At 36.9% G+C, this 25,895-nt stretch overlaps 1 protein-coding gene across 1 annotated transcript in view; it reads left to right on the top strand.

The window, feature by feature from the left end:
* The window catches only part of RLF (RLF zinc finger), a gene marked incomplete at both ends in the record, with an annotated part of 82,848 nt that overhangs the window by 29,243 nt on the left and 27,710 nt on the right, over positions 1 to 25,895 (top strand). Inside the window, 4 exons of the mRNA XM_082834616.1 lie at positions 2,989 to 3,143; positions 4,074 to 4,155; positions 7,835 to 7,967; positions 14,274 to 14,476. Of these exons, the coding sequence (XP_082690742.1) occupies positions 2,989 to 3,143; positions 4,074 to 4,155; positions 7,835 to 7,967; positions 14,274 to 14,476 (573 nt within the window). The remainder of the gene's footprint in view (positions 1 to 2,988; positions 3,144 to 4,073; positions 4,156 to 7,834; positions 7,968 to 14,273; positions 14,477 to 25,895) is intronic.

The following is a 25,895-nucleotide window of genomic DNA, read 5'->3' as shown; positions in this document are numbered from 1 at the left end:
GGAAAAACGTAAACATAAATAGTCATGGGGTATTGAATCTTTGAAATTGTGTAACTTGTTGGGAGTCTTATTGGAATGTCTGTGTCAGAAGATACTAGATTGGTGGCAGGAGCTTCTGAGTGGGAAGGTGGACTGTGGAAAGAATAACCTCATCTGTATGCACTATGCCCTTCTCTTTGCATACTTTAGCCAGTAGTTGGTTAATTTGCATGTGTGGTTTCAACTATCATGCTGTGTTGACTCATTCTGAAAGCTCCACGAGGATAGGCCCCCATCTCTTTCCCCCCAGTACCTAACTCCTTACTAGAGTAGGCGCTCAAAAAATATTTGTCAAATGAATAGAATGATGAGTTTATTCAGTAAAATGGTAAATTTATTCAGTAAACATTTAATGAGACTTGAATGTCCTATGGAGATGGAAGCCGGTAGAAGAGTGTTAGGCCTGTAAAGATTGATAAGATAAATCTGACCTCCGGAGCATAAAATCTGCTACTGAATATAAATTTGTAAAGCCCTCTGGTTTTCAGATTAACCAATGCAGACAGTAAGTAATTTGCTGATCTAAAACAATCTCTTTCTGACATAGATTTTAATAAATTTCTTCAGAGAGATTATGTGAAATCTTTTTTATGTAACTGATAAGCACATGATTCTGCATTCCTTCTCTTCACTGTTTTAGCTAGAAAGGATTGTTGTGGGGTCAGTTTTATGATCCTGTTATTATTTTTTTTTCTTATTTTACTAAAATTTGGGATTTGATTAGATGGGGACATAATGCTTTTCTGAAAATACAGAAAGAGCCCACTTCTCTAAAGTGACTGTGATAAAGCAGCAAGATACTGAATTGAAATGGGTGTACTAAAATAGCTTAACTGGCTTGATCATTCAAGTATGCAAAGATCAGATAATCCAGTGTGTTAGTTAAGAGAGCTTTTACTGTATGTGGTATAATGGTTGATCATATATTTCCCTGTTAAGTTTGTTTGTTTTAAATAATCAAGACTAGTCAGTTCTTAATTATCAGAACAGATATAGGGGCTGTTATTGTGAAAACTGCAGAAAAAACTGCAGAAGATCAGTGGAATCCTGCAGTGCCACCACAGCTATTGGTAGTTTGCTAAGCAGAAAAATCAGAAGACAGGAAGTTAGAAGAAATTATTATTGAAGTAGCCTTAACTCCCTAGCCCAGTCAGAATGTGTGTTCTAGGGGGGGAAAACTTGCACAATTCAAGTCTTAACCTAACGAGATGTATCAGTTAAGCATAAGCAAAACCTATTCAGTTGTTAGAGGAAAGAAATATATTAATAGTAGGGAGAGCAACTTTGTGGAACCTAGAAAGAGAGACCCCAAACCAGAATTTGGCAGATTTTCCACACTGTCCAAAGAGAACAGAAGCCAGCTTTCTGTCGTCATTTGAACACATGTAATTTATCAGGCTTTATTGTGGTTGTGTTTTCCTTTTTTTTAGATTTTAAACTCACCAGATAACCTCTTATGTCAAAGTATGGGGAATGGGGACCATAGGTGGTAATATGACTGTCCCCCATTGTAAACAAATGAACTGACATTTGGCATGTATATTAGTTTTTGAAATAAACTTCATTAAAAATAAAAACCTCAACCTTTTATAAATTGGTAAGTATAAATTAAGCCTAATAAGTTCTACGTGTGTAGAAAAAAGAGCTGAGAGGGCTACACTCAGCAATAAGTCTCTTGTGTAAGTCAGGGATCATATTCTTATCCTTGTATACCCAGTGTATTGGCACATGGTTGGTGTTCAATTTAATGTTGTATTAATGAAACGCTACTGAATTTCAGAGTTGGTAACTCCAGACCTCTAGTGAGAACAACTATAGGCGTTTTATGGCTTTATTCTTAGATTTATTCTCATGTCAAAAGAGCAGTCTGCCTTTTCTTTAACTCAGCAGAAACAATTCATTAAGTGATGAAAATAGAATCCTCTAAACAAACCAGATGCGAATCAAAACTGCAATGAGATATCATCTCACACCGGTCAGAATGGCCATCATCAAAAAAATCTACAAACAGTAAATGCTGGAGAGGGTGTGGAGAAAAGCGAACACTGTTGCACTGTTGGTGGGTATGTAAATTGATACAGCCACTATGGAGAACAGTATGGAGATTCCTTAAAAAACTACAAATAGAACTACCATACGACCCAGCAATCCCACTACTGGGTATATACCCTGAGAAAACCATAATTCAAAAAGAGTCATGTACCAATATGTTCATTGCAGCTCTATTTACAATAGCCAGGACATGGAAGCAACCTAAGTGTCCATCAACAGATGAATGGATAAAGAAGATGTGGCACATATATACAATGGAATATTACTCAGCCATAAAAAGAAATGAAATTGAGCTATTAGTAATGAGGTGGATGGACCTAGAGTCTGTCATACAGAGTGAAGTAAGTCAGAAACAAATACCGTATGCTAACACATATATATGGAATCTAAGGGGAAAAAAAAAGGTCATGAAGAACCTAGGGGTAAGATGGGAATAAAGACACAGACCTACTAGAGAATGAACTTGAGGATATGGGGAGGGGGAAGGGTAAGCTGTGACAAAGTGAGAGAGTGGCGTGGACATATATACACTACCAAACGTAAAATAGATAGCTAGTGGGAAGCAGCCGCATAGCACAGGGAGATCAGCTCGGTGCTTTGTGACCACCTAGAGGGGTGGGATAGGGAGGGTGGGAGGGAGGGAGACGCAAGAGGGAAGAGATATGGGAACATGTGTATATGTATAACTGATTCACTTTGTTATAAAGCAGAAACTAATACCATTGTAAAGCAATTATACTCCAATAAAGATGTTAGAAAAACAAAAAGGCAAATAAAAGGTGTATGCATCTATTAGACAAAAAGGAAGGGGTAGTGCATTTGAGAACAAAGATAGTCTTGTTTGTTTCATTGTCTTTATTTTTTTTTAATAATTAAAACTCTAACTTTATTTTTTAGACCTTATTGCAATATGCAAGCAGCAAGAATGCATCAGAACATATTGTGTATCTTCTGGAGGTATATCGACTTGCCATCCAAAGCTTTGCCAGTGCTCGCCCATATTTAACTACTGAATGCGAAGATGTCCTCTTAGTGCTTGGCAGATTAGTACTGTAAGTTTAAGAACTTAAATCCCTCTTAAAATTGAGTATTTTTGGTTGTAATGTTTGCCTGACTTCTCTTTACTATGGCATCACATTGTTCAAAGCAACATCAGGGTCATACCTTTGAATGAAATTTCCTTAGCTCTGAGCCTTTGTATTCACATTTTCAGGAGATAAAGTATAAGTGAAGGTCCAGCCAAGCAACATAATCTTTAATTGCCTCGAGTCTCTTTTCCTACTCAGGCTTAGAATGATGCATTTTCTCTCTGTCCTTAGGAATAGATCAAGTGAAGTGACAAGAGTGTCTGGAAGCTGTGGTGGTCTTTGAGGAACACTTTGGGGGGAAACGCTGTGAAATTCTGCAATACAATTATATTATTTGAACTAAGAATTATACTAGCAGAAAATATCAGGGTACAGTATAAGATTACCATCCCAAGGGTCCATGATAATCTAGCTGCTGTTTTAATATTTGGCTGCCTAATAGCAGACAGAGTTACACCTTTAATGTATTTATTTGCAAACTGAAAAAATACAACAGCTGTTAGTTTTTAGTTGTGGAATCACCTTGATTCAGTTTGCAGATTGTTTGGTGGGATAAATTCTAGTCTGGGTGGTCCATTTTATTTTTCTCTGGTCTTACCTGTTTTCCTTCCTATTTTCCCAAACCCCAAACCTCTAACTTTATACTTTATTTTTGCAACATAAACATTCCTGGTTTTATAATCCCATTATTCCTCCTCTAAAGCCTCATAGTTTTTCTTTTTTCTCTTTTTTAAAGTTGAAAATATAACAATGTTGAATGAAAATTTGAAGAGTGAGAAACAAATTTAAAATAGTCTAAATAAATGTAAAATGTATATTCAGTATCACTGTCATACTGTACTTGATTATGACTATAACCACCGTTATATACTGACTTAGTTATTCATATTCTAGGAGTTGCTTTGAATTACTGCTTTCAGTGTCTGAAAGTGAACTGCCATGTGAAGCCTGGGTACTCTTCCTTCAGTCTTTACAGGTGAGTTGATGTGGCCTCAAAAAAGGTCTCTGTTTAGGTATTCAAGACATGTAGTTAATTTCTCCCAGCAAACTAAAATTGGAAACTTAGAACAAAAACAAATTCATTATATATTGGTAGTAAGTTCATGAAATGAGGAGGCCTTCCAGATGAAGGGAGTGTGCTAAAAGTTTTTTTTTTGCTTATCATTTGGTTTTGTTAGCCTTTACATAGCTTAGAAACAACAAAAAAAGTTTTCATTCTTCAGACACAAAGTTTTAGGCAGAATAAAGCTATTAAAAATGTAAAATTGTATATGTTTATAAGGTAGCAGTATTTGCATCATTGATAGTACACTTATCTAGTAATTTCCCCCTAACACTTCAGGGACTTACAGTGCTAAGTCTCTTAAACCGTCAAAATAGTCATCAGAGATTCTGTGCATGCATTTTCAACAGGAGAGCTACGTTGGCTCTTACATTGGCTTGATTATCAGAATTCTTAGATGAGCAGATCAGAAAGTAGCAAGTTGGGGAGAGGAGAGTAAGGTAGGAGGAAAAACAATAGGAAGCAAATTTGCCTGTTACCAGTAGAGATAGAAAAACTATTTAAAGAAAATAGACATAATTAAGTAAATAGCTACCATTCATTTATTATCATTAATTATGTACCAAACAGTACTCTACATTGTTTTTACATTTTGTATCTTTTAATCAAATTGCAAACCTTATACCGTAGAGATCATTTGAATCTCCATTTATAAATGGGGAGACAGGCATAGAGAGGTGAATTAGCTTGCCCAAAGTTACACCTAGATTAATACCTAGAGCTTGCTTTGTTTAACTGCTTCCTCGAGGACACAAACTCCATAGTAGCTTGCACTTGTTTCATGAAGGCATAAGTAAAGATTTGCATGTTAACAGACACACCTCGTTATCTGGAAGTTTCTTTCCTCTAGGATAAAAAATCCAAAATGAAATGATATAATGTTAATCTTTAGATTTTCTGTTTGAGGAGAAGAATTCTTTGTCATGCTCTTGGCCTGATTTAATCCCTGTAATGTCCTAACTCTTCACATATTCATACAGCTGCTGTTAAAATCATCTTTCATACAGAGCATATTGATTTTGTCATTCTGCCTGCCAGTAGTTTTGTCCTGGCATACGACATTCTAGAAGGGCAAGTGTACTTATTCTTATTAAGGCTGTTACTATTATTATTAGTAGTATCCTTTGAAGAGAGAATACTCTCATATTTCTTCATTCTTTTCTTAGATTGTATGCCTGAATAAAATATTTGCCTTCCCTCCGACCTGTGTAACTTTGCCCGGTATTTATCAGACATTTAGGATATATATATTCACATTTCTGAATATGTGTTTAATAAATGCAGTAGAGGTACAGATAAATATAAGACATGGTCCCTGTAGAAATCTGAAACATAAAACCTTGAGGTTTTCTTATTTTAGGTGGTAAACGGGTAAGGCAGCAGGTAGTTTTGAGGATACTTTTGGTAAGAGAATAGTTTTACAAGAGCAGGCCACAGAGAGCATTCTCAACCACTGTTTATAGCTGTGTAACCCTTCCAGACCTTTTCATTATGGATATAAAAATACGTTCTGAAATGAAATTTTAAATAAAGAAAAATGAGATCCTGTTTTTTTGCAACTTTTTTTAACTTAATGATTTTAACATGGACATGTATCTAGGATTGCATATGTAGTTCTCCCTTGATGACTGCCTGGGATTCTGTTATGTGGTTGCACCATAAATTATTTGGCCAAATCTCTTTGCTGTTTATTGTAAACAGTGGTAGAGTGAACATCTTGTGCTAGTATTTCTGTATTGTAGATTTCAAGATACGGATAGTTTTACCTTAAAAAAGAAACAAATCTAAGTTTTTAAATTACTTTTAAAATTCCACCATAGTTTTTAAGGACTCTATTTAATGTTATTTTTTATTTTTTTAAAGTGCCTGCCTCCCTCCCTCCCTCCCTTCCTTCATTCCTTCCTTCTTCTCTCTTCATTCATTCATTCATTTATTCATTCATTGGCTGCACTGTGAGGCTTGTGGGATCTTACTTCCCTGACCAGGGGTTGAACCCATGCCCCCTGCAGTGGAAACGCAGAGTCCTAGCCACTGGACCACCTAATGTTATTTTTTAAAAGTAACTTTGCTATAATATATATATGTGTATGTGTATATATATGTAATAAAGGATTACACATCATTCTTACTCAGAATAAACTGTATTTTGAACAGATGAAAAATTAGAAAATTGTTTTTGTTTTTAACCCAAACAGTGGCTTTTTATTTTAGTTGCTATGTATCATGGGGGTGACAGTGTTCTGCTAAAGTGTAATGGTATAGGGCTGTTAGGTATTACAAATATGTTAACCAGACACAGCACATTCTGACAGAATCTTCATCTTCACTGCAAAGTAAATGCCTGTTGTCCTAAGTTAAGGAAAAAGAAGCCTGAGGACAGGTCAAGCCATTAAAGGAAAATTATAGCATTTAAATATTGCTGTTAGTTAACTGTTATTTGGAAATATCACTTTCAGTGTCAGTTTTAAAACCTTTCTTAGCAGAAGATAACTCAGTATATGGTGCGTGTGTGTGTGTGTGTGTGTGTGTGTGTGTATATGTATGTGTATTAAAACCCTGTCGTTCTGACATGAAAATTAAGGGGAAAAAAGCGAACTTTATTTTTTATATTTCATTTAGGTGAATATAAGATTATAGTCTTAGGTCTGTGAACATTTTTAACCTATATTTTATTTTCCAAAGAAATACTGCTACCAGTGAAAGCTTATGTTCCTTGAGAATTTCAGCAGTCTAAAATAAGGGAAAACAAGTTAAAATTTCAGAATATGGAAACAACCAATAATCCTCACTAGTAAGAAAGGACAGTGAGATATATGCTTAATTATTTATGTCAAGTTAAATTTCTGACCCCTTACCTCCCCGCCCTTTGTGTATATAAGTATTTTAAAGAATAAACTATTGGCAATTATATTTTGTTTGTTTTCTGAGGAGATAGAATGACAGCTAATAACTTGCATTTCCATGACTTTTAGCTAGAGCCATCTGTCATTTTTCTGTGTACTTTTTAAATTTTTTGGCTGCGCAGCATGTGAGATCACAGTTCCCCCACCAGGGATTGAACCTGCGGCTCCTGCATTGGTAGCACAGAGTCCCAACTGCTGGACCTCCAGGGAAGTCCCTGGAGCCATCTATCATTTTAAAAGTCCTTTGATAGAAGAATTTAAACAATTAAAAAGATATATAACAATAGATGTCATTAAGTCATACTTCTGTTAGAAGGAATAGGTTGCCTGTGTGAATACTGCAGAATCTTTTTAAAAAAAAAGAAATCTGTGCCAGTGGCCTTAAAATAATTGAGTAATTCAAGGATGGAAATTGAATTGTGATCATTTTACCTAGGAGAATTCAGGAAAACATTTTAAAGGTACTCTTTAACTTAGTGAAAATGCCCTAGTTTCATTTTTTAAAAAGCAGCAACAGAATTTCACAAAACTTTGAGGATAGTTTTTTTTCTGCTTATTTATTTTTAGGAAATCCAAGATATAGGTCTTTTCATAGACATTCAGATATATTGAAAGGGCAAAATGACTTTTTATATTGTTTATATTGCCTGTTTTCTGGATATGCTTTTTTTTTCTTCTTTTTTTTAAAGGAGTCACATGATGCATTATTGGAATTTGGGAATAACAACCTACAAATACTGGTTCACGTTACCAAGGAGGGGGTGTGGAAAAACCCTGTTCTTCTTAAAATTCTGTCTCAACAGCCAGTAGAAACAGAAGAAGGTAAGCTTAAAACTATACTGACTATTGAAGGAGGATTTAGTTCTAAGGGAATTAAAATTTTTTTCTCTGTTAAAATTTTGTGAATTTCACCTGTGTATCTATAACCAATCGTTCTCTTATCCTTTGAATAGTAAAAACTAACCATTAGCACTTAATGTTTTGCTTAAGGATTCTTGAATATTTATATAGTGTTTTAAAAGTATCCCTTTATACTTGTTTTTAAATGTTGCACTGACTGACAATGTTTATGCAGAGTTCCTGAGATAGAAATTAATAATCTGCTTCCAGTCCTTGGTATATAGTAGAGCTTTGCTTATAATGATATTTTGTTTACTGGTTACTACAGCTGAGGATTATGAAAAAAAATTACTTCTTATTTTAAATTTATGAAACATTGGAATTTAGCGTTTTTATAGAGATATGCAAAGAAAGAAAATTCTTACAAAGTTGTCAGTTTAAGTCCAGAAGATTTATGGGTTTGAGTTGACATAGTTGACATTTGCATTTTAGACACACAAAATATCTCATTTTATATGTCCAACAATTATGATTTCATTTGCTTTAAGTTAGTGGAAAGTTAAAAAAAGGATCACATTCTGTTAAGTATGTTTCTGGGATAAGAATGAGTTTCAGAACAGTTTTTATTTACACTTTAGATAGATATTTAGATATTTACACTTTTTTAATTTTTATTTTATTAAAAAAATTTTTTTTAATTTATTTTTGGCTGCATTGGATCTTTGTTGCTGCGCGCGGGCTTTCTCTAGTTGCGGCGAGCAGGGGCTACTCTTCTTTACGGTGCATGGGCTTCTCATTGTGGTGGCTTCTCTTGTTGCAGAGCACAGGCTCTAGGCATGCGGGCTTCAGTAGTTGCGGCACGGAGGCTCAGCAGTTGTGGCTCGCGAGCTCTAGAGCACAGGCTCAGTAGTTGTGGTGCACGGGCTTAGTTGCTCCACGGCATGTGGGATCTTCCCAGACCAGGGCTCGAACTCGTGTCCCCTGCATTGGCAGGTGGACTCTTAACCACTGCGCCACCAGGGACGTCCCATTTTTTATAGATCTTTAGTTCAGTTCTCAGGACAGGCCTTTTGAATGTTGATATCTTAAAATATTACAGTTAGCTTATTCATTCACCAAGTTTGATCACCTATTATTGTATACATGCTGTTTGGGTTTTTCTGTATAGTCAGAAGATTGATAATAAGAGTGTTTAGATTTTCTCTTGGTCCCTTTCCTCTGATAATTCTACTGCTTATCAGTTACACGGACAAGAAAAAAATGAATAAGGAGAATAGCTGTTAAATAGAAAATAGATTGCTATTTATTGTTTTCTGTTGAGGTTCCCAGTAAATGGCATCCTTTTGTAAATATAGGCAGGTGGAGGCTAAATTATTGCCTTTATTATTATTAAAAGTTGTTAGAGGACAGGGCCAAATAGTTGCAAAAGGATCCCAGAATTAGGCAGATCCCAGTCCAGATAAGGCTCCAGGAGTGAAGAATGCATGACCTTTGTAGATAGGCCCAAGCCCCAGAGGGAAAAGATGGAGTTGCATTAAATGTCCCCAATTTATTTTCCCCAACATATTAATCAAATATATCCCTCCCACCCCAGGAGTTAACAGTACTCAATTTCTTTTCACATAGAAAAAATCAAGAAATGGGGAGAAGCACTGTTTACCTAATATCCCATGGTATCCTATATATTCAATAAAGATTAAGTTAAGTACCCACTATCTATAAACTGAATGGGTATAGGTTACCTACATATGTAAGGAATTTTTCTGAGAACCACAGCATAAGTGGTGGGCAGCCTGTTGCCTGCTTACTTCTGCAACTGGCCCTTACTAATTTCAGGTCAACAGATTTAGAAAGCCTCCTTTATAGCTCCATTGCCCTTGCAGCCCAGATATCAACATATTTGATGCTAGAAAGCAGTGACTATCATTTCATTAATTGCCTTTTTTCAATAACATAGTAATCAGAAGCATAAAAGTACAAAGTGTTTAGCCTCCCAAGTAACTCAATAAATGCTTTTTGGTTTAGTTTTTTGAATTAAAAAAAAAGTGTATAAGAATTTTATTTTTCCTGCCACAAATTCTTGAATTTTGTAACCCCGTCCCCACCAAAAAACAGTTATTACTGAAGTACGTAATAAGTGCCAATTGTTGACACTTCTGCCTGCCATGATCGTCAGGGAAATGAGCAGGTCCTCCCACCCAGGTATCAAACACCTTTCTACCTCAGGTCACCCCAGCAGCCTACCACAAAACATAGGGCTGGCAAGACCAAGCCCAGCCCCACTGATGGTTCCTGACTTGAGCCCCAGTGCCCACAAACCACCCCTGGTTCCAACGGTGATGGCAGCAGCCCACAGCCCTAAAGACCTCAGGCCCATCAACCTTGGAGACCCCCCTTCCACTGTACTAGAGTGGTTCCAACTAGAGGAAACCCAGAGCTACCATCTGGTATCTGCTAGTTTTTCCAGCTGACCTGTGCCCTACCCAGCACCCTCCTTCCCCCCTTAATTCATGACATCAAAGCACTGGCTTTTCCCCATTTTTCTTGAGACTCAGGAGGGCCAAAGCAGCAGCCTTTTGTTCTTTTTTTTCTCTCCCCTACCAAGGGTTGAAGGAAGAGATCCATCCTAATTGTTCAGAGGTACTAACTTCCTCCCCTAAATCAAGCTGAGAAGGAACCAGCCAGCTCTTACTTCTTCCTGGTGGTTTTTCTTTCCCACCCCAGTTCATTTTTTCCCTTCTACTACCTACCTCTGAAGCCATTTTATGAATTATCATGTGCCACCTGAGCCTTCAGTAAAAACAAAAACACTCTCTTCTGTTAAAAAAGAAAACAAACTTTTTAGCTGGACCTTAAATGTTACCATTTTTTACATGTTGAAGTATATATGAGGTAAACTGTCATGATGTTTGCACCTTACTTTTAAGTGGCTGAGAAAAAGAAAAGCTAAATAAAGAAATATGGCAAAACAGTTCAATTGTTGAACCTAGATGGAGGAGAGGGTATATGATTAAACATTTTTTTTGTATTAAAATGTTTAGAAAAAATAATATACAGAAGGGATCACAGTTGGGAGTGAGACATCTTAGTGTACACTTCATTGTGTCATTTTAAATATTGAAATGTATGTATGGATTTCCTTTTTAAAAATACAGTTAAGTATTGATTTTAACATAACTTAAAATGATTTTTAAAATGCAAGTCTGATCTGTGTGTTAAAAATTGATATAGTGGTTTAACTGTGGCTGTAATATGTTGAGTAAAATAGTTTTACCTCATAGAAATAATAGCTACAATTTATAGAGTGCCTGCTATGTGATGGGCACAGTATTAGTGCTTTCTATCTCCTGTAATCCATTAAACAGGCAAGAGATTACACATGCCCAAGGCCGTGTAGTTAAAACTGTGGAGGCAGGATCTGGGCCCAGATGAGGAGATATCTAAAAGTTTTTGATTGACTAAAGTGATAACCATTGGTTGCTAAATACATGGTTTTATTAAACATCTGTAATATATAAAGCATTGTGCTTAGCGCTGTAGGGAATACAAAAGTTAACAAGGCATGGTATTTGTACACAAATTGCTGACAGTGTAATAAGGGGGATATCAGGGACAAATAATAGCAAGTAGTATTGAGCATTTACTCTGCCTGGCCCTGTGCTTCGTGTCTTACTTGCATTCCGGTATTTCATTTATGATTCTTTCATCTCTTTGGGGTAGATATTACTAACCTTTTCATAGATGAAGAAACTTGAGGCTCAGACAGGTCTACTAATTTCCAAGGGCTTCACAGCTAGTATATGTGAGAGTCATGATTCAGCCTCAGTTTTGTGATTCCACAACCTGAGATCTTAACCTTCATACACTCTAATCATTTATTATTGTACTTAAAGAGAAAACTAAGTGTGGCAAAAGAAGTAAAATGCTGTGGGAATTTAGAAGGGAGTGGCTTGTATAGATAACATGCCTGTTTTCAGGTGTGAGATTTGTGAAAATGCATACAAGTTGGTAGAGCAGATAAATAGAGCATAATCTGATATTAGGCAGTTTAGGATGTAGGGGACAGATGTGGCAGGAAATAATATGGAGGAACTAGGTTGGAGAGAATTTTAAAAAGAATTGCTAGGACACAGTAACTAAGTTGATTTCCTTAGGAAAGGAGTTGGCAAGGAAGGATAATGCCAAAATTTCATTTCTTTATGATTGAGAGAATACCATTACTGAAAATAGAAGTAAGGAACAAGGAGCTATTTGAGATATGATTGTGAGTTCATTTTGTGGGATTTAGTGCTTGTGGGACTAAAATAGAGAAAAGTCCAAATGCAAATGATCTATTTTCTGTCCATGCCTTTTGACCTTGACTGTGTATTAGAGTATCTATGGAATTTAAAACCAAAACACACACACGCACCCCCAAGGTTCAGGCACTACCTGCTAAATCAAAATCTCCAGTGTTGGAGCTCTGGAATACAGACCTTTTTGAAGTGCCACAGGAAACAGGCACCTTCCACCTATAAGTGCTGGGAGTGTAAATTGGTACAATCTCTGGAGATTAATTAGGCAGTAATTTCACTTCTAGGAATTTTTGCTATAGATACAGTCGTGCATGTGTGAAATGGCCTTTGTACAGGACTGTAGATTGTAGCATTATTGACAGTTGTCAAAGATTGGAAACAACTTGCAAGTGTATCAGGAGGGGATTGGTTAAATTAATTATATCCCTACAGTGGAACAATGCTTATTTGTTAAAAGTATTGAGGTAGCTCTCAATGTACAGTGATGTGATAGAATGACCTGTATGATATAGTAAGTGGGAAAAGAAATACGTCTTCTGTACTAAGAATGTTTCTGGAAGGATAAACAAAAAATTGGAAATGATTATTGTTTCTTGGGGAGAGAGACTAGGGGACTGGAGTCAGAGTAGGAGGGAGACAACTTTTAACTGTATACCTTTTGGTGTGCCTTTTGAATTTTGTGTTGTTTGCATATATGGTGTTACCCATTTTTTTACAGAAGAGAATTTTTAAATCTCTACAGTTGATTCTGATATGTAGTTAAGATTGGGCCAGTGGTCTCTCCCTCCCCTCCCCACCGTCCTGGTGGTTTATCATTAATATTAATGATTTCTATTCCACATGTGGCCTGTAGACCTAGTAGCATGGCTATTACCTGAGAGGCTTATTAGAAAAGCACAGTCTCAGGTCCCATCCCAGACCTACTGAATTAGCATCTGCATTCTACTACAATTCCCCTGGTGATTCAGAAGGCACTTTTGAGTTTAAGGAACACCGTTTTAGGTGAACCACCTAAAGCAGTTTGTTTGCTTGCCACTCATCTTGACATGTATATTCCCACCTCTGTTCTTTAAATAATACTGTGTAACGATGCCACACACTTGTTAAGTATTTACTATTTGTAAATCGAGGGCTTGTCCAGAACACTGTACAAATCTGTGTTCAGGTGCTTAATATTGAGTACTGCTCAGAGCAGCATTTTCCAAAGTGTGTACTGAACCAGGAACGTAGATTTTACGTTGTGCTAATGATATGTGTAAAAGGGTTCTCTGGTCAAATCAGTTTGGGAAACCTTGGGTTAAATAAAAGTGAACAGTTTTCTTCATTGCAGGACTGTTCAGAGATTTGACCAAGGAATCCTTTTTTTTTCTAGGACTATCTCTCAGGTCTTTTGGTCGGTGGAACACACTTTGAGAAATGCCTGGTTTAGAGGAAAGACCACCACTGGCTTTGGAATCCTTGGCAAGTTACCTAATTTCTCTGAGTATTAATTTTCCTAACCTTAAACTGGGGATAACAATACTTGCCTTGGTGGTGGTGTGAAGAATAAATGAGAGGTATATAAAAACAGTCAGCTTAAAGCTTGGTACCTCATAAGTGTACAAGTGGTAGTTGTTAATATTACACAGGATACTTGCCTTTTTGCCTTGTACTTAAGTTTATAGTTCATTTCATTGTTCCTTACTATCCTTATAAGAAAGTGAGGGAGGAGAAGGTGAAAGAATGAATTTTGATGAAATGTTAGTAGTAGCTTTTTTAAAAGGTATGGTGTTCAAAATAAAACTACTAAGTAATGTGGGAATAATTAGCAACATTAATTTTGCTCTTTGCTCTGTTAGATGAGTACTGAGATCAGAATAAACTTCCAGTTATATCAGCTGACTTTTTGTCCACTAAAAATAAGCAACAACAGAAGATATCAAACTTTCATCTTTACAACCTTGACATGTAATGTGGTATGTTATCAAACTGTTTTATTTTTCCTTTTTTCTAGTCAATAAATTGATTGCACAAGAAGGACCTTTCTTTCTGCAAATGCGAATAAAACATTTGTTGAAATCTAACTGCATCCCCCAGGCTACTGCTTTATCAAAACTATGTGCAGAATCTAAAGAAATTTCAAATGTGTCATCTTTTCAGCAAGCCTATATGACGTGCTTATGTTCCATTCTTCCTAATGAAGATGCTATTAAGGAGGTAAGTAAAGCAAATAACTGCTGTTGTCATTCACACTAACTATGAATTTAATAGATTTTAATAATTGTTGTATGCCAGGCTGAAATTCCCAAGACTCATTTTTTTTCAGGCTATGAAAAGTACCATTTTAATTGTATATTTAACTGTTCAATAGATTGGATATAAAGTTATGTCTTGTAGGTGGATTTGAAAAGTAGATAATTAAAGAATATGCAGATGAATGTTTATATATTTGGGTGATGGTTTGCTTTGAAATCTTTATGAAAGTTGCTTTTTCTTCTTAAACTAATGATTTCTCTCTGGGAAATGTGGAAATTATTAATACTGGTGTCAAGAGATAAACTAAAGAGAATGGCAGTTAACTTTATTTAAGTTAGTTTATATATTTAACTCTAAGCAGAAAGGTGTAGGACTTTAGAAGCCATGAATACATTTTGAACAATGATTAAGCAGACAAACAGGGTTTTTTTTTTTAACCTGAATCATTGTTTTCCTTAGAAAAGTTGGAATTAGTTTTCTCTAAGAGTTTTTGATAAATTATACAGAGAAAATGAGGAATTCCAAGGCTATATTCCATCATCTACCTTTAATTCTCTTACCTGCCATTCAGGTCTTACATATAGATTCTCATTTTACCTTTACACTGAACTTTCTTATTAAATGTGGGAATCCCAAGGATCTGGTTCTATGCTATAGTAATTCTTAACCTTTTATGACAATTTCAGCTGTAAATATCTTACTCTCCAAATGAAACTCTCCACCTTTCCACTTCACTCCCTTTAATATTCAGACTCCACCAGGACCAACAGTCTATCAGTCTGATCAGCTTTTCACTCTCCTTACTCTGCTTTTCCATAGTCAATCATTATTAGCACTCCTTTGCATACACCCTCAATTCCTCTGCTGGTCTCTCCCTTAATTGTACTTCTTTGACTAACCTGTATCCTCATTATCCCTTCATCTCCACCTGTTTTGTATCTTTACCTGTACCAGTGGGGCCAAACTTAGGTGGAGAATAACCTGGCAACTGATTTTACTTTAATTCAGTCACACTGTGTTTCTTGAGTTCATTCACTCTCCTATTCCCTTAGATTACTATTTCATGCTTTTTCCTTTTTCTTTAAACCTATACTACAATACCTTCTGTCCCATCTCTGTCTCCACTGATGAACTTTCTTCCTATTTCTCTGAGGAAACTGGGACAGTTGGAAGAGAATTTCCATGACATCTATTCACCTACCTGCATTTATGCATTTACACCTTCTCTTCTGTTACTAAGGATAAACTATATCTGTTTTCCCCTGCTAAGGCCAACAATCCCCTTGACTTCAGTATCAGATCCCGTCTGCACTTGCCCCCTCAAGTATAGTGCTGCAGCAGTTTTCCCTTTCTCTACTGCATTTATCAATTTCCCCCTCTGCTGTCACTATCTCATCAGCATTTATGCTGTTATTTCTTCCATTTTTAAAAGAGAAAGACTTCTTCTTCCAGCTACCACCCCATTTCTCTCCTGCCCTTTCAGTGTAATTTCTTGAACCATCGTCTGAATTTACTGTTTAACATTTTTCCCCTTGAACGTATTCTAATATGGCATTGACTTGTGCCAGTCCACCACATCACTAAATCCACCTGCAAAAGTAGTTCTAAGAGGGAGGTTTATAACATCCTCAGGAAACAAGAAAAATCTCAAATAAACAACCGAACCTTACACCTAAAGGAACTAAAACAAAACCCAACAAAACCCAAAGTTAGTAGTAGGGAAGAAATTGTAAAGAATCAGAGGAGAAATAAATGAGGGACTTCCCTGGTGGCATAGTAGTTAAGAATCTGCCTTCCAATGCAGGGGATGCAGGTTTGATCCCTGGTCAGGGATCTAGATCCCACATGCATGCCGCAACTAAGAGTTCATGTGCTGCAGCTAAGAAGCCCACGAGCTGAAACTGAGGAGCCCACCTGCAGCAACTAAGACCCGGCACAACCAAAATAAAAATAAATAAATAAATGAAATGGAGATTAAAAAAACAATAGAAAAGATCAGTGAAACTTTCAATGAGCTGGTTCTTTGGGAAAAAAAAACAAAATTGATAACTTGTAGCTAGACTCATCAAGAAAAAAAGAGGGCCCAAATCAGTAAATTCAGATATGGAAAAGAAGTCACAACTGACACCAGAGAAATACAGAAGATCATAAAAAATTACTATAGACAGCTACATGCCAATAAAATGGACAACCTGGAAAAAATGGACAAATTCCTAGAAATTTACCATCTCCCAAGACTGAACCAGGAAGAAATACAAAACATGAACAGACTAATTACCAGTAATGAAATTGAATCAGTAATTTAAAAAACTCCTAACAAACAAAAGTCCAGGACCAGATGGCTTCACAGTTGAATTTACCAAACATTTAGAGAAGAGTTAACACCTATCCTTCTCAAACTGTTCCAAAAACTTGTAGAGGAAAGAATACTTCAAACTCATTACATGAGGCCAGCATCACCCTGATACTAAAATCAGATAAAGACAGCACAAAAAAAGAAAATTACAGGCTAATACCACTGATGAACATACATGTAAAAATTCCCAACAAAACATTAGCAAACTGAATTCAACAATACATTAAAAGTATCATGCACCATGATCAAGTGGGATTTATCCCAGGGATGCACGTATGGTTCAGTATTCACAAATCAATCAGTGTGACACACCACATTAAATTGAAGAATAAAAATTATATGTTTATCTTAATAGATGCAGAAAAGGCTTTTGGCAGAATGCAACATCCATGTATGATAAAAACTCTAAAAAAGTGTGTATAGAGGGAACATACCTCAACATAACAAGGGCCATATCTGACAAGCCCACAGCTAACATCATACTCGGTGGTGGAAAGCTGAAAGCGTTTCCTCTAAGATCACGAACGAGACAAGGATGTTCATTCTCACCACTTTTATTCAACATAGTATTGGAAGTCCTAGCCAAGGCAGTCAGACAAGAAAAAGAAATAAAAAGAATCCAAATTGGAAAGGAAGTAACAAAACTGTCACTGTTTGCTGATGACATGATATTATGTGTAGAAAATCCTAAAGACACCACCAAAAAACTAGAAGAGCTCATCAATGAGTTTGGTAAAGTTGCAGGATACAAAATCTGTTGCACTTCTCTACACTAACGTGAACTATCAGAGAAATTAAGAAAACAATCCCATTTACAATTGCATCAAAAAGAGTAAAGTACCTAGGAATAAATCTAACTATGGAAGAAAATACCTGTACTCCAAAAACTGTAAGATACCAGTGAAAGAAATTGAAGATGACACAAACAGGTGGAAAGATATACTGTGTTCATGGATTGGAAGAATTAATATTGTTAAAATGACCATACCCAAGGCAATCTACAGATAAAGTGCAAACCCTATCAAATGCCAGTGGCACTTTTCATAGGACCAGAACAAAGAATTCTAACATTTGTATGGAAATATGAAAGATCCCGAGTAGCCAAACCAATCTTGAGAAAGAACAAAGCTGGAGGTATCATGTTCCCTGACTTCAGACTATACTACAAAGCCACAGTAATCGAAACAGTGTGGTACTGGCACAAAAAAAGACACCTAAATCAATGGAGCAGAATAGAGAGCCCAGAAATTAACCCACACATATATGGTCAATTAATCTATGACAAAGGAGGCAAAAATATACAGTGGGGAAAAGGCAGCCTCTTCAGTAAATGATGTTGTGGCGCATGGGCTTAGTTGCTCCATGGCATGTGGGATCTTCCCAGACCAGGACTCGAACCCATGTCCCCTGCATTGGCAGTGGATTCTTAACCACTGCGCCACCAGGGAAGCCCCATCAGGGAACTTTGAATTGAAACTACAATGAGGTATAACCTCACACCTGTCAGAATGGCTGTTATCAAAAAGACAACAAATAACAAGTGTTGGCGAGGATGTGGAGAAAAGGGAATGGTGGTGGGAATGTAAATTGGCACAGCCACTATGGAGTCAGTGTGGAGGTTCCTCAAAAAAACTAAAAATAGAACTACCTTACGATCCAGCAGTTCTACTCCTGGGTATTTATCTGAAGAAAACCAAAACACTTATTAGAAAAGATACATGCACCTCTATGTTCATAGCAGCATTATTTACAGTAGCCAGGATGTGAAGCAGCCTAAGTTGATGAATGGATAAAGAAGATGTGATATATATATATATATATATATATCTCACATTGTGTGTGTATACATATACATATATGCAATGGAATATTACTCAGCCATAAAAAGGAATGAAATCTTGCCTTTTGCACCATGGATGAACCTAGAGGGTATTATGCTAAGTGAAATAAATTAGACAGAGAAAGACAAATACTGTATGATTTCATTTATATGTGAAGTCTAAATAAACAAAACAAGTGAACAAACTTAAAATAGAAACAGAGTTCTAGATGCAGAGAACAAACAGGTGTTTGCCAGAGGAGAGTGGGCAGGGAGGAGGAAAGAAATAGATGGGTGAGATTAAGAGGTACAAACTTCCAGTTGCAAAATATATGAGTCATGTGTATGAAATATATAGTATGGGGAATATAGTCAATAACTATGTAATATCTTTGTATAGTGACATAGCATAACTAGACTTATTGTGGTGATCAGTTTGAAATGTATAGAAGCATTGAATCACTGTGTTGTGAAACAGGAACTAACATACTGTTGTAGGTCAGTTATACTTCAAAAGCAAACAATGTCATAGAAAAAGAGATCAGATTTGTGGTTACCAGAGGTGAGGAGTGGAGTGAAGGGGAGTTGGATGAAAGCAGTCAGAAAGTACAAACTTCTAGTTAATAAGTAAGTACCGGGATTGTAATGTACAACATGATAAATATAGTTAACACTGCTCTGTGTTACATATGAAAGTTGTTAAAAGAGTCAAGCCTAAGAGTTCCCATCACAAGAAAAAAGTTTTTTTCCTATCTCTTTAATTTTGTGTCTGTACTAGATGATGGATGCTCACTAAACTTATTGTGATAATGGCCTCAAGATGTATGTAAGTCAAATCATTATGCTGTACACCTTAAACTTATACTGTGCTGTATGTCAATATTATCTCAATACAACTGGAAGAAAAAAATCCAACGATGACTTCCCAGTTTTCACCTTACTCCATCTGACTTATTAACTCTGTCTTTTAAACTTTTAACAGATTTTTCCACTTGGCTTCTAGGGTACTCTGTTGGTTTTCTATCTACCTGGCTGATTGATCTTTCTCATTTCTACTTGCTCTTCCTCCTCCTCCCTCTGATGATTGAATGTTATATTACTCTAGGACTCTTTTTGTGTCCTCTCTTTTCTATTTACACGTATTCCCTTGGTGATCTCATTTAGGCTCACGGTCTTAAATGCCAATTATGGCCTGAATCCCAGATGTTTTATCTCCAGCTCAGTCCTCTCCTCTGAGCTCCAGACTCATATATTCAACTGCCTAATCACCATCTCGACTTGCATGGCTAATGGCATCTTAAACTTAACATGTCTATAACTAAGCTCCTGATATTCCTGGTATTAGGGCTTTGTTTTGTTTTTATGAGCTTTCCTCTAAATGAAGTCAATTGTAAAACAACTATACTCCAATAAAAATTAATTTTAAAAAAAGACAATAGTTAAGAAATAAAAATATAAGAATAAATATAAATGAAGTCAATTGCCTTCCAACTATATTCTCATTGTTGGAGGGGGAGGAGGCGTGTAGAGAATAACCAGCTACCACTTTTTTGAGCTTTTACCATGTGTTAGGCACTATGCTAAATGCTATGTATACACTGTCACATTTAGTTCTCACAACTCTTAGGTAGCTCCATTTTGGTAAGGAAGTGAGGCTCAGATTAAGTAATATGTTCATGGTTATAAAACTTAAAGCAGATAAGCTGAGATTCAAACCTGAGTTTGGTGTACTACCACTAATATTATATTAAAGATATAGGATGATAAATACTATTCTAGGTGGTGTATACCTAAGTGTCTGTATGTCATATGCTGTCTTAGGCATTGGAGATACAAAGATGAATCTAGAAGCCTTTGAACGGTGTACTTGCTTTCACTCTTGCCTTCTACATTTTATTTTTCCCCAAAGTAGCCAGAATAATCTCTAAAACGTAAATCAGGCCATGTCACTTCCTTGATCAGAACCACTCAATAGCTTTCTGTCTTGCTCAGAATAAATCCAGAAGTCTTTATATTCTGTGTGCCGTGGCCCCTGGCTACTTGTCTAACCATCTCTGACTATATCGTTTTTTTTTTTTTTTTTTTGGCGGTATGCGGGCCTCTCACTGTTGTGGCCTCTCCCATTGCAGAGCACAGGCTCCGGACGCGCAGGCTCAGCGGCCATGGCTCACGGGCCCAGCCGCTCCACGGCATGTGGGATCTTCCCGGACCGGGGCACGAACCCGTGTCCCCTGCATCAGCAGGCGGACTCTCAACCACTGCACCACCGGGGAAGCCCTCTGACTATATCTTGTACAGCTTAATGCTCACTCCTCTCCAGCCCTCTTGTCTCTACTGTTTTTTGAACAAGCCAAACATATTCCTACCTTAGAGTTTTGCGTTAGATCACTCCCTGGAATGCCCTGCCACAAGATAGTTTGGATAGCTCATTCCCTTACATCATTCACAACTCCCCTTAATATTGCCATATCAGAGAGTCCTTCCTCACTGTCCCACCTAAAATAATACCCTATCTCCCCCTACTCAGTCTTGTTTTTCTTTAATAAATATCTCCTGTCAGTTATTATAAATATATACAAATCCATCTAAAATGGCCCCCATCACTCTCTGCCCCCTTACCTACGTGTTTTTATTTATAGTACATACCACTATTTCTGGACATAATATTTGCTTATTCTCTGTTTGCCCCCACTAGATTGAAAACATTGTAAGGACAGGGACATAAGTTTGTCCATTGCTGTATCTCTACATCCTAGACAAATACGTAGCCACATAGTAGGGACTAAATATAAGCCTGTAAATTTATTTGTTTGCAATATTGGGAAGGGTAAGGAGATGGGAGACTGCTTACCTCTAATAACAGCTGCAATATCATGTGTTTGGGAAGCTTAACCAGAATAAGATGGAGTAATGGTTATTCTCAGCACCTGATATATGCCAAAAGAATTCAGAAGAAGCAAAAATGCTAGACCTTGGATTTGATTCCTCTCTCTCTCAACCTTTATTTAAAACCTATTTTGTTTTTAGCATTGTATTAAGCATTGGCAAATACATAAGGGTGTACATGGCCTAGTTTGGTTGCCAGAAACAGTAATAGGAAGATAAGTACTAAGCCATACGATAGTGTCTCTGAATTCTGTAGAAGTGTAGAGGTAGAGAATATCTTTGTGGACTGGCGTATAAGGCTTTATAAAAATTGATCCTTGAGTTGGACCTTGAAATAATGGTGGGGTTTGGGTGGGTAGAAAGAATGGTTTGGGGATAACTGACTGTGGTAGTAAAGGCACAGAAATGAATATGCACTTTGTAGGGAACCACTAGGGAACACCTTGCCTGGGGCAGAGAGTGGATGTTTAGGTCTTATGAGAAATAAGACCTGTTGCATAGGGAAAAGTAAGGCCTTGGAAACTCTACTGCATTTGAACTTAGATTCAATGCAGTAGAAATTAGGAAGGTTTTGAAGATAGGAAGTGAAATGACTGAAACAGTGTTTTAGGAAGCATAGACAGAAAGAGTATATATTAGATTTAGGAGAAGAGATTGGAGTTAGCAAGAGGAGAAAGGATGGGACTTGCTGACAGGACAAAAATAAGGGATAATGTGCAGAGATCCCTTTAAGAGACTCATAAGACCTGGGAGACTGGAAGAATGGGGTTGCTCTGCTACTGACAAGAATGGCAAAGAAGAAGGGGGTATGGGAGAACAGGGAGGATATGGGATGCTTTGTACAGGATCTTTCCTGGTTTATTAATAACAAATCAAGAAAACAGGATTTCTTCCTGAAGTTATAGAATTAATTCCTTTCAACAAATTTGTGGAGAATGCAAGGAACTGGGTTATTGGAAATGTGATCTGATTTACTGTGGTCTGTGGATCAAATCCACCCAGCTACTTGTTTTTGTAAATAAAGTTCTACTGGAACACAGTCACGCCTATTTGTTTATTGTTTATGACTGGTCTTGCTCTACTATGGCGGAGCTGAATAGCTGTAACCAAGACCATCTGGCCTGCAAAGTTGAAAATATTTTCTGTCTGGGTGTTTACAAAAAATGTTTGCTGACCTTTGCTATGCAAGATTCAGATTTCCTAGTGTATTAAAACCATTAAATATCATTTAGTCTAACCTTCCATGATTTACCAATGGTGAGACTGAGGCCAAGAGGTAATGTTTCCAAGGCCCTACCTTCATTAAGCTAATTATTAAGTCCAAGCCCATGCTAGAACACAGATCTCCTGGCTCCCTGGCCAGCTCTCTTTACACTGTACAGCTTACTTCTAGTTGGTAAACACTGATGAGTCATGTTCTAACAGGAAACATTTTGGTGGTATTTTCATTCCATTCATAGTTATACATTTATGTATAGGTGCAACTTAAAATATTTTTATAATGATTGGGATTCATTTGTTAAATATGTCAATGTGACAACATTGGGCATACATCATAAAATTATTTTAAAAGGAACACCGGTAACATCATAATTAGTCTCTTATCCAGCGATGCTTTCTTTTGCAAGTGAGAGCAGAATTAAAGAAATCTTTAAAAATTTGCTTTGGGAGAGGACCAGTGAATCACTAGATGTTCGTTAATTGGAGTTTAAAATCAGCACATGTTCTAAGGCAGCAAAGTTATACACAACATTTGCCATCTACTTCAGCTGAGTTCAGGAGAAGAGTCAAATTAACTTGAGTAACAACTGGGAATAAAAGTACTTATATTTTGGCACCTGTGGGTATCACAATAATGGGTGTGTGTAATAGGAAACCTCTGCTGGGGAAGATTTAGCCAAACACGTACAATTAAGATTAATTGATGGGGTCAGCTTGAAAGCCAGAATTCAGAACCCCAAATTTAGAACTCCATGGAATCCTCAAGTTCTAGGTTGTAAATACCTTATTTAGAATTGGATGAGATGACACTGTTATTCACTTTACATATGAAAGGATTTTTTAAAAAATATTTATTTATTCATTCATTTGTCTGCACCAGGTCTTAGCCGTGGCACAGGCGATCTTTGTTGCCGCGCGAGGGATCTTTATTGTGGTGTGTGGGATCCCCAGCTGCAATGTGCCAGCTCCTAGTTGCGGCATGCGGGATCTAGTTCCCTGACCAGGGATCGATCCCGGGCCCCCTGCATTGGGAGTGTGGAGTCTTTAACCACTGACCGTCAGGGAAGTCCCTACATATGAAAGGATTTTAAGGAAAGTTACAGACATGGCCATGGCCTAGTGTCGCAAGTGGATGTTTCCTATGTGTATATTTTTTATTACTGAAAGAGGAAATCTTTGCAAAGGTCAAGTTTCCCACATATAGTATAAAGGATAATGATGTTTTAAACATGAAGCACTTCTCTTATTATGAAGAGCAAGAAATCTGTCTGCAGAGTTCTTGGCACAGATAAAGAAGTGGTTCATTTCAGTCTTGATCCCTGAATGAACTGCATCTTCAGTGTCTGATGTGGTTACAAGGCTTGCTTCTTCTCTTGATGAGGAAAGGAAAAGACAAACAGGACCTGATTTACTCACCAGTCTAACACTGTTGGGAATTGACACAGTCACTAGGTATATAAATGATAAACAGAGCAAAGACACTTAAACAGGACCCATTAGGAATCCAGTTTGGGAGTAGAAGAAACAGTAAACAACAGCATAGAGATTCCAGATGTACCTTTTTTTTACATTTTTATTTATGTATTTATTTTTGGCTGTGTCGGGTCTTCGTTGCTACGCGCGGGCTTCCTCTAGTTGCGGTGAAAGGGGGCTACTACTGTTTATTGCAGTGCACGGGCTTCTCATTGCAGTGGCTTCTCTTGTTGCAGAGCAAGGGCTCTAGGCCCGCAGGCTTCAGTAGTTGTGGTGCACAGGCTTAGTTGCTCCGCGGCATGCAGGATCTTACCAGACCAGAGCTCAAACCCGTGTCCCCTGCATTGGCAGGCGGATTCTTAATCAATGCACCACCAGGGAAGTCCCCAGATGTACCTTAAATAAGAACATTAAGATGGATCCTGAACAAGGAATAATAAAGTGTATAATTAAAATTAAAATCGATAATATTACTTTATGTATCCTTATGGTCATATGGTGAATGAGATGTACTTTCAGAAAATACACTAAAGGTAGAAGCCTTTATGAAGAAGTGGAAGATTTGCCTATTTAAATATTTTATCTCCAAAAGCAGAGTTCTTTTAAAAAGCTTTGAAGAGACATCTTCCTAAAACTTAGTATATATTTGGATCTCATCTCTGCTGTTACTTTCATGGGTTATGTGTGGGTATTTTGGTTGATATATGATTATATTGGAGGGGTCATCATGGAGAGTTAGTCAGACACAGTCATTTTCAAGAATTCAGTAGGACAATTCAGGCTTCTCTCAGATACTCAGAGTCATAGGATTTAACTAGAAGCATCAGAGACCATTTATATCTTTAGGAAACATACAAGTGACCGCTCAATATCATAGTGTTGGTCTGTGGTATTGCTGCAGTTTAAAAGAAACTTGGTTTTTAGAAGCACAACCTTTTTTCCAGGTGATGTCTATGAACCTAACAGGGATGATTCTCTCCAAAGTAGACCCAGGGTTACATGAAATGGAGGCTTGCTAACTGACTCCACCCTTTCTCCTACTCAGGGATGCAAGTGAGAGAAATCTTATTATGTGGATAACTTCCACTTTGATTCCTTTTTGAAAAAACCATTTACCAGCTTGTTTTTTAAAATCCATTATTAGGAACAAATTATTTGCATTATACCCCGGAACTGATCAGGAAAATACTAGATTGAAAACCATAGTTCTAGAGAAAGATAAATGTTAAAATATTCCAGTAATGGCACTGGCCAGAATACTAGTTTACCTTGGTTAGCCTAAGCATGAAGATAACTTAAGAAGACAAATAAGCCATCTCTACCCACCTTCTCTTATGCCAGTTGGCTACCTGTCATACCATTGCTGTTTAATTCGCTGATTATTGTGAAAGCCTTCTAACTGCATCTGTTCTTGTCCCCAGAATTCATTCTCTGCAATAGCTGAGGTGATCTTTTTTCTTTTTTAAATGAAATTAGGCATTTTATTTTGAGATAATATTAGATTCGGATGTTATTGTAAGAAATAATACAGTCATGCCTTCCAGTCATTTAATATATATTCACTGGAGACTGTGTTAGGCACTGGGAATACAGAGGTGAAAAGACACAAAGGAGAGCAACAGCAG

This window comes from Leucopleurus acutus (assembly GCF_964270905.1).
Source record: "Leucopleurus acutus genome assembly, chromosome: 2".
Classification (NCBI taxonomy): domain Eukaryota; kingdom Metazoa; phylum Chordata; class Mammalia; order Artiodactyla; family Delphinidae; genus Leucopleurus; species Leucopleurus acutus.
This window is presented reverse-complemented; position numbering and strand designations above follow the sequence as displayed.